Consider the following 15,455-nt stretch of genomic DNA (forward strand, 5'->3'; position numbering starts at 1 on the left):
TTACACAAAATGTCATTAAACTGCACTGTCGGTTCAGTCTTACTTTTAAAGTATTAATGAAAGCTTATTTTTTAAAAAGAACACTATGCAAATTAAGGTGGCACCCCATGCCACCGCAGTAGATCCGCCCTGTGTGTGTTTCTAAAGTTTTAATAATTATTATTTTAATTTGAGCTTTTATTTTGGAAAATGTCTATCGGAAGTACAGTGTGTGAGTGCTTGTGTTTTGATGCTGCGAGAGCTCGAGCCTCCAGCAGCAGAAACGCCCAGCATCCTCTCTCCTCTCCTCCAACATCCATCCACCGTCTCCTCCGCTCCTCCGGCTGCGAAGGGGCCGCTCTGACTGGGAAAGAAGAAGAACCAAACCAAAAATGTCCTTTTAACACTTGAGAGAATAACCCAGACGAGACATGGATCCTTTGCATTTCTCTTTCCTCCACCATCTCCTCCTCCTCGCCTCCCTGAGCTCCTTCCCCGCTTCTGCTGACAGGCGATTCGGTGAGTAAATTAACGGGTGATTATTTTCTCCGTGATGAACAGAGCGGAGCTCCGTCCGCGCCCTGTGGAGTTATCCTCAGAGCCATTTTGGAGAGAGACCTGGGGGGCAGACTGTTTCTGTTGTGGTCTGTGTAAATATTGTATCAGCGAACTGCCACGAACCGGCAGGCTGATTCACCGCAGCTTCACCTGAGCGCAGGAAAAACAAACACGGCGATCCTGCGATTCATTTCCAGCGCAATAATCCGCTGTCAGTGTGCCAGAGCTCCCAGGAACATCACAGGAAATCTGCTAGAGCAACACACCATGACACAGTGAAGCGTACACAGCTAAATGAGCTTTTTTACACTGTGAAAACAGGCCTAAATCTGCCAGTCCTGAAGTCTTTGTGACAGCAATGGAACTATTGAATAATCTGAAGAATGCACAAACCAGAAACTCCTGCAAAATATGCTAGTTAATCGTGGTTAGCACATATATTTACATTTTTAAAAAGGAAAGAAATGTAAAAAAACCCAAAAAAGAACCTCAAATATTAAAAATTGGTCTCGGGCATCATACATAAAATACCTAAAATAAAAACTATAACAGCCACAAATTAAATATTTAAATTAATGTAGAGAAAATACCAGATCTTATTAAAATATTGTTTTAAGAATATATTTATTTTTAAAAAAGACTGAAGCTAATGATTCAACACTCAAAATGTAGAAATTAGAAAGAGGGATCGTACACACGGCCCTTCTGGGTTGTTTACACCCGCTTGTAAACAAAAGCAGCCATCAGTGATAACATCACTGCAAAGCAATGAAAAATGGGATCGTACATGCACTCTCAAATTTCCAGCTCTGCGCTCCTGACAGAGGCAGCTATTGATCGGAAATTTAAACATGTGCGTGTGTCTGGAGAAGAGTGCACGCACTCGCTTGCACTGTAGAGTCTATAAATAGAGTCAAATAGCTCATATTCCCCCAATGACTTGAGACCTGGAGCCTGCAAGCATGACTGATACAGAGATTTGCTGTATACGATGGTGAGTACGGGACGAACAGCAGGAAGAAGCTGGTGCTGAGAGGGAGGTGTGTGTATCTATGTATCCAAGACCCTCCTCCTCTTCCTCCTTCTCCTCTTTCCCTGTGATTACATAACCAGCATACAGAGAGTATGGCAACCACAGGACACGTGGAGCTGTGGAGACGAGCAGCAGAGACAAAGTCTCCATTTCAGCGTTCATGTTTTTGAAGGAGCAGGAATAAACAAATCTGAAATACATCAGACGAGAGGGTTTTACTCATATTAGCAGCACCTGTTATTACTGCTGTCACGTTTGTAGGGACCTGTGGTGCTGTTTTGACATTTCTTCCTTAAAATGCTGTACTGTACCTTTACATTATTTTGCTACTTGACAGGTCTCCAACTTAAAGGGACCATTTAGAGTCATTGAACACCAGCGGCACTGTGAAGCTGGATGCTGTTTTATTTGCATCACAAGAATGTAGGTGGCGTGATTTATGTCCTGCGTCTGGTTTTGCGCTATTTGACTGATCAGTGAGCAGTCGGTGGCATTAACAAGCCGACAGGTGTAGCAATGTTCCAAATGGGGCAAACAAGAAATAATCATCGCTTTGCGTCATCAGTGTCAGCTGGTGGTTCTTGCTAGTGGTCATAATTATCATCTGTAAATTAAGGTCCATCGCATTGTTAGTAGGAAGTTGGGTGCATGCTATGGGTCTCCCTTTGTTTCAGTCTTTTTCCGTCACTGTCTTGGAGAAATATGATTCCTGGGCTTGTTTGTGTAAAGTTGCAGTTGCCACACAGCGCAGAGCAATTTCCAGGAGCTGGAAGCAAATTAAACATGTAAGATTTCAACTTGCTGTTTGTTTTTTTCACGACTGGTTTTGATATTGGGAATATGCTCATAAACATGTACCTAGTTTGATATCCAGAGTTGTTGAGCTGCAATATTTTTCACTGGAGTTATGTTTTTTGCATCCCTGAGTGCTTTGCTCCCATTGGTCACTGTCTTATAGCTCTGGCTTTGGTCTCCACCATGTCCTCAGAGAAATGCCTGGAGTTTATGAATGCTCGGTTATGTTCACCACACAGGCTTCTGTTTCTGTATGAGTTTTAGTACTCAATAAGTAGATCTACTCTTTTGTTTTGTTAATATTTTGCATCGAAATATCAAGTAAATCTAGTTTTCTGTATAATTTAATAAAAAAAAAGACATTTGTTACATGTATTAAACCTCAAGGGAGACAAAGTGAAAGTAAGTTTCTTTTTCTTTGCTTCTGGCACACTCTGGCAACAATAACCGTCTACTCTTAAACTGCTTCCATCGCAATACTGTTTAAGGGAAACTGAACATAATATTGTGTATCAGAATTGATTTATTTTTCCTTATGTACCTGGACAGTTATTGCACAACTGAATTTATCTTACTTAGGGCCTGGCCATCATACTACAAGGCAATTAAATATATAAAAAAAAGATCATTTAGTTAATCATTTGTTTTACATTTTGTTTCCTTCAATTCAATTTTATTTATATAGCTCCAAATCACAACAACAGTCGCCTCAAAGTGCTTTATATTGTAAGGTAGACCCTATGATAATACATACAGAGAAAAAACCAAACAATCATATGATCCCCTATGAGCAAGCACTTTGGCAACAGTGGGAAGGAAAAACTCCCTTTAACAGGAAGAAATCTCCGGCAGAACCAGGCTCAGGGAGGGGCGGGGCCATCTGCCGCGACCTATTTCATTGGTTGCTTTCTCCTAAATTTATTGGGATATCTTAGATTCTGGGATCTCACTAATCAGACTCTACGTTTTAGCAAATATATTACATTCGAGAACATGTGTGTTTGTTAAGAATGACTTCTGAGTATACCACTGCTATATGACAATTTGGGGTGTTACTTGAAAGCAGCATTAACTTGTTTCATGTTGAATCTATACTCCATCTGTCAGATAAATGTAGGATTGAAGTGAAAAGTCCAAAAATGGAAGTATAGAAAGTGAGTCGCATCTATAAACAGAGACAGTGTTTCCTGGATTTCAGTTAATAACGTTCTCTTTTTTTTTAACCCGCCTCATAAAAGAACTTGAAACTGTAAACATGGATTATATTACCCTGAAAGTGGAGTGGGTTTCATTATCCCTTATGGGACCTGTATATTTTAATTTCTAATCAAAAGTGACTTTACACTGACCTTGTGCACATAATATTCTTTGGATATTTAAAAAGTTTCTGTAATATGCCTTCAGGGACCGGTAGCACCAGGGTGCAGAGGGGATATCAAGACCCAATACTTTCCCGGTATCTCTCATCTCCTGTGTTGCTGCATTACAGCTGTAATATTTCATGTAACATTTAAGGATTGATGGAGTAAATTCATGAGTAGTCAGCAATGACTTTACAATGATCTTGTTAAAAATTTTAAGGCAGTTTATCATGTTGTAATCTCTTTTGCTCAGAGGAAGATGATCAGTTTGTTTAAAGGCACGGGCAATCTCTCGCTTTTTCTCACATGTGTGTGTGTTTTTTCTTTAATGTGTGTGTGTGTGTGTGTGTGTGTGTGTGTGTGTGTGTGTGTGTGTGTGTGTGTGTGAGAAGTCTTGAAATACACAGATAGCTTTTATAAAGACAGGTTTCCATGGTTGGAAAAGGTCAGACAAAGAGTAGATTAGGAAAGATTTTTGCCACTGAAGGAGTTCGATGGAAAAAAGTGTGGGTGGTGAGAAGCGTTTGCCTTGAAAATGAAGGTTTGGTTTCAGTTATTATTCTCTGAACTTTTGAACCAAAACCTCAACATAATGCCAACAAGCTGTTTAAGCATGATCTTTAGCAGACTCTTTCATGTGGCAAGCAATGAAAACTACAGTAATGTTCTTATTGCCCTTCATGTTATTCATTCATTTTGGGCAGTTTAGCTTGTAATCCTAAACCTGAGTAATATTTAGCTTGGCCTGAGAAAGGCAAAGCTAAACTCCTACAGTAAATATCAAATACTAAGCTGCATAGTTAATGTTTACACTAATTATTACCACCTTTACAGTGTGTAATGATGTAATGAAGCAGTTAGCTCATTCTGCCTTTTCCGATTGTGTTTTTAATGAATACAAGTGAGTCAAATGACATTTGTGCTTGTCTTCAAACACCTGGCTGGACATACTTGCTTATTATTTAAAGTATCAGATATTCAAAGACGATGCCTCATTTTCTTTCTCCATCAAAATAACCCAAATCTTCACTTTCTTTGCATACACCTCGGTCTCACACACACTAGAAACTTAAAAAATTCTAGTTTTAAAGTTCAGAGACTGAATAACTTAAGTGAAATATTTTTGCCTTGCAGAGGCAGCAGCAAGATGCTGCAATCCTACCACAGTATTCTACCAAACATCATCCATCACTGCTGATAGTTTCTCTTATGCCCCCTTAGCTGGAATCATCTGTGCTCAGTGATGAAGTGGAAGCTCTTGTGTGGGAACCGTGCCCAGACATACCGCTTGGATCGCCACTTTTTGGGTTTCACTTTTATCTATTTTGTGTTTTGGCTTTGAAGTAGAGATCGGTTGAACAAGATATAGAATGAGTCTTCGATTTCTTTTGATGGAATGGGACATCATCCTGTTAAAATATTGTATCATTTCTACTGGATATAAAATGTGGGCCATTTACTTCAATTTTGAACTTGTATCATAGATGAATGATCCCTGAGAAACTTGGTAATCAATAACACAAAACCAAATAAACAAAAACATTTTTTTAATCAGAAAAACTCAGGTATCCATTGTTCCTATTTTGTCCGATCAAAGGCCCAAACCAAAAATAATGCAGCTGCTTTTTGGGTAATTAAACAGTTCAAATAATTACTATGTTGTCATAAATGTTATTGGTAGACCAATCAGCTTCTATCATCTTATTAATCTATCATTTATGTTCATGTATCTTGTGCTGGTCACAGTGAGTTTTTGTTGTAAAGGCTCTTTGTGAGTCAGATTTTCCCTCCTGGGATTCCAACTAGTGACTATGCTGAGATGTCATTCTTCTTAATCATTAACCTGGATGTGGAGAAGGTCATCGCTTGTTCACCTGGTGTGACTGTCACCATGGCAACGCTCATTAATTTTTCATTTGTGCTGATAGGTTGGTTGGGTCGGGCCAGGCCTGCAGAGCTACTGAGGTGGTTTACTTTAACTGTAGGTATTTGGCAGATCCATACTGGCTTTATAATAAAGTCCTATTTTTTTTATTTCACTGTCCTTCTTTCATTATTAAATATGCTAATGTTGTTTTTTGGATGATGTTTGGGAAGAATAAAATGAGTGATTATAAATCTGACATCATCATGTGGTGAAGTCTGGCTGGTGTTTCATTTGCTTCAAGGATTTGCCAGAATGACTTGCCATTAATCAATATATCAAGTAATCTGGAGTCTTCTGGAGTCAGTGCAGAAACTGAAGGTGTGATGAAGAGCCTGCCACACTCACTGCTGCCCTGCTTCTTCTTAATCCCTGCCTGCTACAGATTGCTGTTTCTGGCTGTGTTGACTAATATCTCCCCGTTTTGCTTTTTTGTCACAGTGCAGGTGAAACTGAATCTATTCTCAGTGTTATCTCAGTGAATTGTGTCTGCTTGGCCCTGCAGGGTTTGTTGTTCTTCCTGCGTGCAATGATGCTTGGATTCACTAGAGTGCACCCAGTCAGTTCCTGGATATTTATGTCTTCCAACAGTTTCCACACTGAGTAAATGTGTCGTTTTTTTCCATCACTGATGTACATGCTAAACACAATAGAGAGGAGGGAGTCATCAGTTACATGTATGTTTGCTTAGTGTATAGCAGTGATTAGAGGTTACATGTACCTTCAATATCACACCGCTTACATGTGTAATCATATTTATACAAATCGCAGTACAGCTTTTGGCAACTGCTAAATGTAATTTATGTTGTTGAATTTGAAAGTTGTCGCCTGAACATTTGATTGATAGTTCTGGTTTACTACACTTTAAATCTTAAGGAATTTGTACTTACCAGAAAGAATATCAGCAAGTGCTACAAAACAAGAGGTTGAAGAGGAGTATTCATGAACATATTCTTTGCTTATCTCTCAATGATTATTGCTTTTTATGCTAGCTAGCCGTATGATTTTTTTAAAACTTTTCCAGGAACATAGCTTGAAGTAGCTACCAGTGGTTAGCAACATGGCTAATGCTAATAGCAGTGCTACTGTACAAAGCAATACAAAATCCTGTAAATGCCCTTTTTAAACTCCAATAACACATTTTTGCAGTGTGCTACAGTCATATGAAAATGCTATGTTGGAAAGTTGGCAGGCAAGTTTTCTTTTAAGGTAGAGATCAAGTAGAGATAATGAAGCGCTAACGCTAGGCTACGATAGTGCTATATGGTATCATGATTCATCGGGACCATTTAAACTGAATTAAGGCTTAAAGCCGTGCATCATTAGAACTGAGGATACTTTGACTTACTGTATAATGCAGATGGCACCTGTCTGTGTTTTACATATACAGTCTCTGCTGCAATTTAGCTGAATATGAAAAGAAGTTCTAGCAGATAAAGTTTAACAAGTAAAACTTTGTTCAGTGTTCCCTGAAAGATTTATTTATACCATCCAACAATGTGCCCTGAGCTTTCCTGTGCATTAAAGTTTTAGATCCAACATTTCAGGTGTTTCTATGTTCTGTTTTACCTCTAAGTAAAGTCTTTTTGAATGCCATTCAAGCTTAACCAAAATAACAATAGAAGACTAAATGATTCAATGTGCCTGCACAAAAAATGCACATTTGGTTCTTGGAAAAATTAAAACTCCACATTCTGCACGGTGCACTCCAGATGTAATGAAGAGCGACAGTAAAGCAGTGCTTTGCTGCTTCATTCAACTATGGATCAATGCTGTGGCTTTGAAAAGTCTGTGGAAGAGATGGATAGAGGTGGATGTGGATGAAAAGGATAATAGGAGGAGAGGGAAGGGGACGGAGGGAGTTGTTTTGTGACTGTAGGAGACCGAGGCGGGGATGATGAAGAGAGATTACTTCCAATTTAAGAAGGGGTGTTTGTGCACACCTCCAAATTGGGAAATGGATTTCCCTGCTTTGCTGCAACAAAATAATAATGATTACAAAAAAAATCCAATACTGTCTTTCCTTCCAAAACCTTCTTTTTGTGTCTGTCTAAATTGTTAGAAGTCATGTCGGGCATGTTGTGATTGATCTTTTCTCTCAGAGCTGAAGCCCAGACAAAATGGGCTGAAAAAACAAAGAGAGAAAAGGAAGCCATAGTACACTACAGGATGCATGTGCCACTTACACATATATACAGTGTAGGTAGACAACACACAGGCTGCCACGAAGGAAGCCCCTTTTTTATCAGCTATGGGAAAAACCTAAAAGTGAGTCAGCCTTTAGACAGACTAAAAATAACAGTACTAAGGCGGGGAAAGCTTTTAAAAGGCTGAGTCTTGCAGCCTCCACTTTTATCTGCTGTCCGGAGATGTAAACACTGCTGCACAGATAACATTGTGTGGTGGAAAACAGAACATTAAAGGAGAAGGTTGAAGGAAATGCTGCGAGTTGTCTGCTGTTAAAGAGACAGAGGGCAATAATTGCACATAGTCAATTCGGGAGTTTGAAAAGAACACGCCTCGCTCCAATGCATAAAGTTTAGCTGCTAGTAAAGTGTATTTAAAGGTTTTATGGGTGCATCTGCTTTGAATATATATAGAAAAAATACCATCCATCCATCTGCCAATGCAACGCTTTATCCAAGTATCTTTCTAATGAATGCGCTGAGTTAACTCTCTGGCCCCAGCCCCTTTCCCTCAAGATCAACAAGTCTCTTATACAAACAGACATATAGCATTGTGGGACATGTAGTGTTTTTTTCTTCTTCTTTTTTTAAAATGGCCCTGTCAGGAGGCATTAAAGGCCACAGCCTGGACACTGGTCTTTGCTCACAGGGTGAAGCTGATTGAAATTCTGTTCCTCCCGTGTGGCCGCCTTGGCTTCGGTCCACAGCGCGATGCTGCAACCTATTTCACACTCGGCTGCTAAAGAGGGAGGAAACCAGAGAGAAGAAACTTGGGGTGGCAGCAAAAGTCCAAAAGGAGCATGCAGAGTCATCTTCTTTATCATCACCCTCCGACTGACTGGAGAAGCCTTTTACTTGGAAGTGAAATGGGAAAAATGTTTATATTGCCTTACTTTTGATTTTATCTGTTTTATCTTAGTGTCTTCTTTTGGAAGCACAATGAAGTTTATTGTGGACATTTACATTGACTCTGTCATATTTAAAATGTATAGTTTAGACATTAATGAATTAGCAATAATTATCAAAAGAATCATCATCATAGTGTTTGTACCCTGTTTGACAATACTTAAGTACTATCTTTTAAACATACATAAACGAACTCCAGCTTGTAAAGGAGGTTTTTGTAGAACAGTGAAGTTTGGATCAAAGAAAAGGACAAATGACTTTTTGTGCATTTCTGTTTATGTGTGCTTTTACTGCATTGGCAGTGTTTGCAAACATTGTTAGTTCAAACCATGACACAGCCTCCACTGTGCTTTACAGACAGCTGTAGACACTCACCTCTCTCTCCAGCCTCTGTACATTAAGAACAATTTGACCCAAAAATCTTATATTTGAGTTCATTACTCCTTCACGACCCGTTGCCACTGATTTTAAGGCCAGTTCATGTGCAGTTTGGCATACCTCAGCCTTTTCTCCTTAGTTCCCTTCCTTAACAACATCTTTTTGAGAGCTAATATTGCATTGAGACCATTTCGGATGAGATTAGCTGAAGCGAGAATGCGCTTCTCAGGTCCTGTTGTAGGTCTTTGCTAATTTTTTCTTAAGGACATTTCTTTTAGATAATGTTAATTGGCTGTAGACAGTTAGACAGTTTAGGCCTGGAACTTTTGTCCTATACTTTCCCCAGAAATGTAAGGACACAGTGCACATAATACAGTGTAAAAAGTGTGAAAGTAGCCAATGTCCAAAGAAAGAGACCCTGGAGAAAGTGTGAACCAAAGTATAAAGAATTTAGAGGTTTGGTGCGTTCACATAGTTTTAAACATGTGAGATCTACTCTGACCCCCCCCCCCCCCACGCACACACAAAAAAAACAGTGACACAAAAATCAACCAAAAACCCAGAAAAAGCTAATCTGTACAGCGTTTGGTTTTCCAACATTGTAATTCCCTGCTATTTGTTAGCATCTTTGTATCCATTTACTTGCTTGCATATTTTTTTGTTCTTTTTATGCTTTTTATGCAGAAAGTGGTCCAAATGCTGCACGAACGCCTCAAAGCTGCCGTAATGAAACTCGGGCTCTTTGTAAACAGCATTTCTTTCTTACGTGTCTTGGCTTTTAACAAGGTTTCCTCTGCTGGAAACTGCTGTGATTTATTCATCTTTTTTTCCGCAGAGATGTAAACAAATACAGCTGTGGGCGATTCTCCTTTTAATTACAAAAAAACAGAAACATAAAAAATATCCGGAAAACAAGACTCAAGCTTATGGCAAATGGCTTTGCTCTGTTATGTCTCCATCAGACACAAACTGCATCATGGGTAAAAAGAAGTGAGCTGGAACTCCGAAAGGGTCCTTGATTTATTTTCACTTCAAAACAGCAAATAAGTTGTTGTGCATTTCTTCTCTAAGTAAACTTTTCGCATGTAAACAGATTTTTGTTAACAAAAGTTATATTTCAGACATTTACAGTCTTGTTATGACGCAGCATTTGGCACAGAAAAATTAGGCTTCTGGTATTTATGCTGCTTTTAGATGTTCCCCACACATTTATGCAGCACATTGCAGTGATACATGCCATTTTCCACTTGACAGATACAGTACAGTAATACAGTAAGTTTAGCGTCCCACGTCGTGCAAGTTCATGTAATATTTTAGAAGTTTGCTTCTGTTTGAAAATGAGTCAACTGGAAATAATAAAAGTCAACACGAGGGGATTTTTGAACCTTTGTTTTTCTGGTTTGACCTACTGAAATGTGTTATGTAGTGTGTTTATAGCACTTAATATCATGTTAGCTTAATTATGAGCTAGCTAGTTTAGAGAACATTTGTCAGTAGAAAAATCTCTATAGATTTTATCTCATAAATATGCTTGACAAATTTAAGGTTTTTTAGACTGATGTTGATATTTGGTGATTTAGAAATCAGATTCACAAAGCATATATTATATGCAGTTATTTATTAGTTTTTAATAAGATGATATGACAGGTCTGTTTAAGAACAATCTTGTTATAATGGTATAATAAGTGGTGGATTACTGGTTTGTGCTCTACTTGACTCTGCTCACATCAGCTGCTTGTTTGTAAAATTTGAAACACGTCTTGCCAACAGGGAGATTGCACAGCGCCCTCCGGTGGACAAATTGTGCAACATCTACACTAACTTTTCAAGGGTGTTTTCCTTTTGTAATGTTCCTTTATAATGTATAATGTTCATTTTGGATAAAAAGTTATTACTTTTTATAGCAAAACTGAGTTGTAAATGAACACAGATATACAGTCACACACTTCTTGTCAAATCTGTAATTACGTTTTTTAGGCTATTCTTAATATAAAATGAACGCTTCTTGTATATGCATTGGGAATAATTTGGGGAATTGTGGTTTGTTGAACCATAATCGTGAAAAGGTGACCAAATGTCCCGCGATCTGTGTGTGACACTGTGGATGGAGCAAAGCTGCACCTGCAAAAAAATAGAGCAACATTGCAGGTGCAAGTTTAAAACCAAAAGTCATCATCTGGAGAAACGTGGGCAGTACGGTCTGTAGTCTAACTTCTGATTTCTGAGCTGCGGTTTTGTGCAGTGCTATGTAGTAGGAGTAGTGCTAATATTTATTATAGCTGTGGGGGGTAGAGGATAGTGGTAGATTTACAGTTACAGTGTGGTTAACCTCGCTGACTTTTGTTGTTTGCAACAATCAGACACTCTCAGGTTTTCTCGGTAGAAGGCTTTTATTGTCAAGCCGTTTCAGGAAGCAGACTTAATGCACATGGCTTACACCTGCTTCTACTAAACAGATCCACTCAATCCTCTGCAGCACTTTGTTTTTCCTCTGTGATGCTTTAGGTTAAGGTTTCTTTTAACAACATACACACAGATAGTTTTCATATTTTTATCACCAGAATCTGAGTCAGATGTTTGCAGACAGAGAAGACTGATTAAAAACCTTAAAGCAATATCTCGCTCCATTCTTATTGAGCTCCGTGGAGAGCACCGAGCCAACTGCTGCCCAACTAATCAACACTGCTAATGTATAATACTGTAAATCCTGTTTGTGTTTGCAGAACATTATGTTACACAGCTATTTCAAGATTGCAGGACAGAGACGGGCAGGCACAGAGACATCAAGTGTAACAGTATCCTGTATGCTGCCAGATCTCCTGCAAGTGGATAGAATAAAATATAGCTGCCTCTTCTCCTTTCCCAGCGGAGCAGTGAAGGAGCTGGTTCGATGCATCATCCTGTTCCCCCCTCGCCCCGGAGTTAACTCTGGATAACTGCAGGCTTTTGCTGCCCACGGCTGACAAATGTAGCAATATATAAAACTCCCCAAGGGATGACGTCTTAATAAGTCACTTATTCTCACTTTGCGGTCTTAAAAGTAATTGAGAGGTGCACATATCTCAGTTACTCCAGTAAAGCCAGAATTAAAGAGCTGTTTCAAACAGATGTTGTCTTTTGGAATTTGCATGCAAGTAGATTTGCATGAAAAGTTTCGAGAAAGAAATTTGTGGAAAAATAGTATTCGACTGAGAATACCCAAAAGAGGTAATATTGCAAACATCTGTGTAAACTAGTTCCATGTGAACCTGCTAAGTAGTTGTTGTTTGTATCTTTCTCTGTTAACAGGTTGCCTTTTCGAGAACGAGCTGTGTTCACCGTATGAGATCTGCGTCAACGGTAAGCAAGCTTTATCTAAGTACAACTAAACACATATCGATTGCAGTATACATGAAAAGGCACTACAGATGGTTTCTGATGCTTGGGAGGAGAGAAAATATGTCCAGAGGTTTCATCTTATCCAGCTAACTTCAGGGTTAAGCCTGGATTTTCAGTTCTACAAAAGTGGTGGAGATCGCCTTGGTAACTTATGCTGCGAACCAGAGTGATTTTTCATATCTCCAGATTAGAAATCAGCAGATAAGAAATCCTTGGTTACTGACAAATCAATATTCTGTTAAATGTCTGTGTCAAATCTAATGTCTTTGTTTTTCCTGTTGAACATCAGTATTGAATATAGATTTTTAAATGCAACTTTGTTCCATGATTGTTTGTAATAATAACAATACAATTAAGTAATACTTAATTAATATACAGTTTAATAGTACAGCTTCATCTTCCTTTGAAAAATCAGCCACTCTGTTGCCACTGTACATATCAAGACTTGTGATTGGTCAGATGCTGCCAACACTACTCTTTTCATGCGAACGTAGAGGAGAAACCTTGAGTTAGCTGAGTTAGCTTAGCAAGATAGTAATCAGCATCATGTAAAGCTTGGCCTTACAGCCAGTGTTAGGGTAAGTAAATCTAGATAACAGAGAGATGCCCTGGGTATACTGAACTTGTTAAACACCAAAATTTTTAAAAATTTGTATTTCTGATGCATCTTTTATGATCACTACTCAGAGCTCTATGGCAAATTTTGCTATTCCTATCAACTAAATTACACCTATATTCTTTGAATGGCATTTTTTAAATTGGTGAGTGATTATGAAAAAACCCATTGTGTTTTTGATGTCTTTTTGTTCTGCAAAATGCTCTGAAACATTTGAACTTTCAACCCTTGAAAATGTATTAGCCTTTAGCTAGCTGGTTAGAAATGTTGATCTGTGAGTCACCGTGATATTAAATGAGATTTAAGCTGGTGAAAAACAAAATATCAGATTAATATGAGAGTAATGAGAACAAGTGTTCTGTTGCACCACTTATCACTCAATTATGCGCTATGATTTTAGATATAAAGTATGTCTGATATTACATGATTGAGTTAGATACATATTCAACTCCCTGGGAGGGAATTAGCAATAGACACCAAGCAATTTTCTTTATTCCAGGTGATAAACATGTTTATTTCTGCTTTGAAGTTGTGTATTTTAAGATGAGTACTTGTGACGATTAACTCACTTCTGGGGTCAGCATCAAGAGGCCGTTGATGGAAATGCAGTTTTCTGTATTTACGTGTGTAATTTATCTTTTTAAACCTGGAGTTTGTGCTCAGATTAAGAAAACACCTGGACTTTGTAGTAGTCAGAAGGCCCCTGAACAACACTGTTGTCCATAACAACTTTTCAAATGTTGGCTTACTATTCACATTATGCAAACACGGTGTCAATGTGTGCATTATTAGAAAATTCATGCTGCCCTCTTTAGAATCAAGTGTTGTGTTTTATAATTACACACAGTCACAGCTGCCTTACTCTTTCCCTTGCTGCCTCTCTGGCTACGAGAGGAAAGACACCCCTGCTGAGAATCAACCTAGAATTTAAAAAAAGAAGCCCAAAACCTGAAAGCCGGTCACAGAAAATGTCTTTTTGAATCCTGGAAACGTTTTTATCTCATACTTAACTGGGTCTGGTGGGAAGATAACCACGTTACCCTGCAGAGTTCATTCTAGATCTCTATGGCCAGCCTTTTGTTTTCTGTAACCAGCGATCATCAGGATGCATCGGTTTACTGGGAAGCTATCAGCTGTGCAGAACAGGCTTCCCTTATCAACAGCTCTGCAGGATTTAAGGCACAGACAGAGCCAGCAGAGATAACAGAATGGAATAATATATGTTATGATGTCATTAAGCATGTGAATGGTCTGTTAGGAGGTACAGGTGCGTGCCCAGCTGACCGGCAGGGTGTGTGTGTGTGTGTGTGTGTGTGAGATTTATTCGCTTGGTCATTTCCTGTCCTTTTAAAAATGCGCTCCGTAATCTTATTCTGACAAAACAGGAGGGAGTGAAAGACAAAGCGTGTGTCTCCTGTGGTGAGAAAATCATTATGTCCACGGTGGATTTTATATTTAGCTGAGCTCAGGCGGGCTCTCCGTCTGTGTTGTTGTGACTGCCTCCAGTAACATCCGTCATGTGTCATCTGCAACATGTAAATTGGGTCTCAAAGAAGTGATGGAGGGAAATGGCAGCTTTACAAGTAAAAACATGTTGATGGCTGTATACAATAAATAAACTGCATCATGTTTCTTTTTCTATTTTAAGGTTAATTCAATCTAAAGCAGGAAACCTTGTTTTTTTTGACCCGATGACTTGCTTTGTCAAAATGATGTAACGTTGGTGGCTTATGTGCCCAATTTGTTTTTGCCTTTTTATTAGATAAATATGTATGTTTTCATGCCTGATAAGGAGATATTGGCTGGAGCCTGTGCCAGCTAAAACTGTGCAGCATGATTTAAGCGGCAGATGAACGCACATCAGAACAGGCTTGCAGCTAAATCCTCAATCGCCACTCTTGTAGTTTTCAGTCCTTGGTAGGCAACTTTCTCTGACTCAGACAAAGAAATGTCCTTTTTTTGGTTACGTGGCAAAATTACGATACTAACAGCTAATTTACTATTGTACTGAAAGACGTTTGTGTCCTCAATTGTAGAATATAAAGTACAAATTTTGCCTTTATTTTGAGCTTAGCTTTACATTTGTTTTACTTCATGAGTGGGTCTTGTATGGCGTGGGAATGGGCCCTGACCCTTTAGTGCTTGTCCCATTCTTTGGTAGCCCCTAAGCATATTTATGTATGTAATATGTTTAGTTATCTGTTTGTCAGCAGTATAACGTTGGTCGTTTTTAAGATATCATGTTTAATTTTTATGGGATGGTAGAGCTCAAGCTCAGTGCAGAGGGTGAGGCAGTGGTGGGTGTGGGGTCTTGTGCGTGAAGATAGAATATGATAAAGGT

The 15,455-nt window shown here is 38.8% G+C and overlaps 1 protein-coding gene across 1 annotated transcript in view; it reads left to right on the forward strand.

The window, feature by feature from the left end:
• Positions 1-220: 220 nt before the first annotated feature.
• The window catches only part of LOC147307892 (receptor-type tyrosine-protein phosphatase N2-like), a 216,082-nt gene continuing 200,847 nt past the window's right edge, over positions 221-15,455 (forward strand). Inside the window, exons 1-2 of the mRNA XM_086270826.1 lie at positions 221-498; positions 12,409-12,459. Coding sequence (XP_086126952.1) covers positions 411-498; positions 12,409-12,459 — 139 coding nt within the window. The 5' untranslated portion in view covers positions 221-410. The remainder of the gene's footprint in view (positions 499-12,408; positions 12,460-15,455) is intronic.

This window comes from Aulonocara sp. 'chitande type north' Nkhata Bay, linkage group LG18 (genome assembly GCF_057382095.1).
Source record: "Aulonocara sp. 'chitande type north' Nkhata Bay isolate Kocher_YH1m ecotype deep benthic linkage group LG18, A_spYH_male_GT1.1, whole genome shotgun sequence".
In the NCBI taxonomy this organism is placed as follows: domain Eukaryota; kingdom Metazoa; phylum Chordata; class Actinopteri; order Cichliformes; family Cichlidae; genus Aulonocara; species Aulonocara sp. 'chitande type north' Nkhata Bay.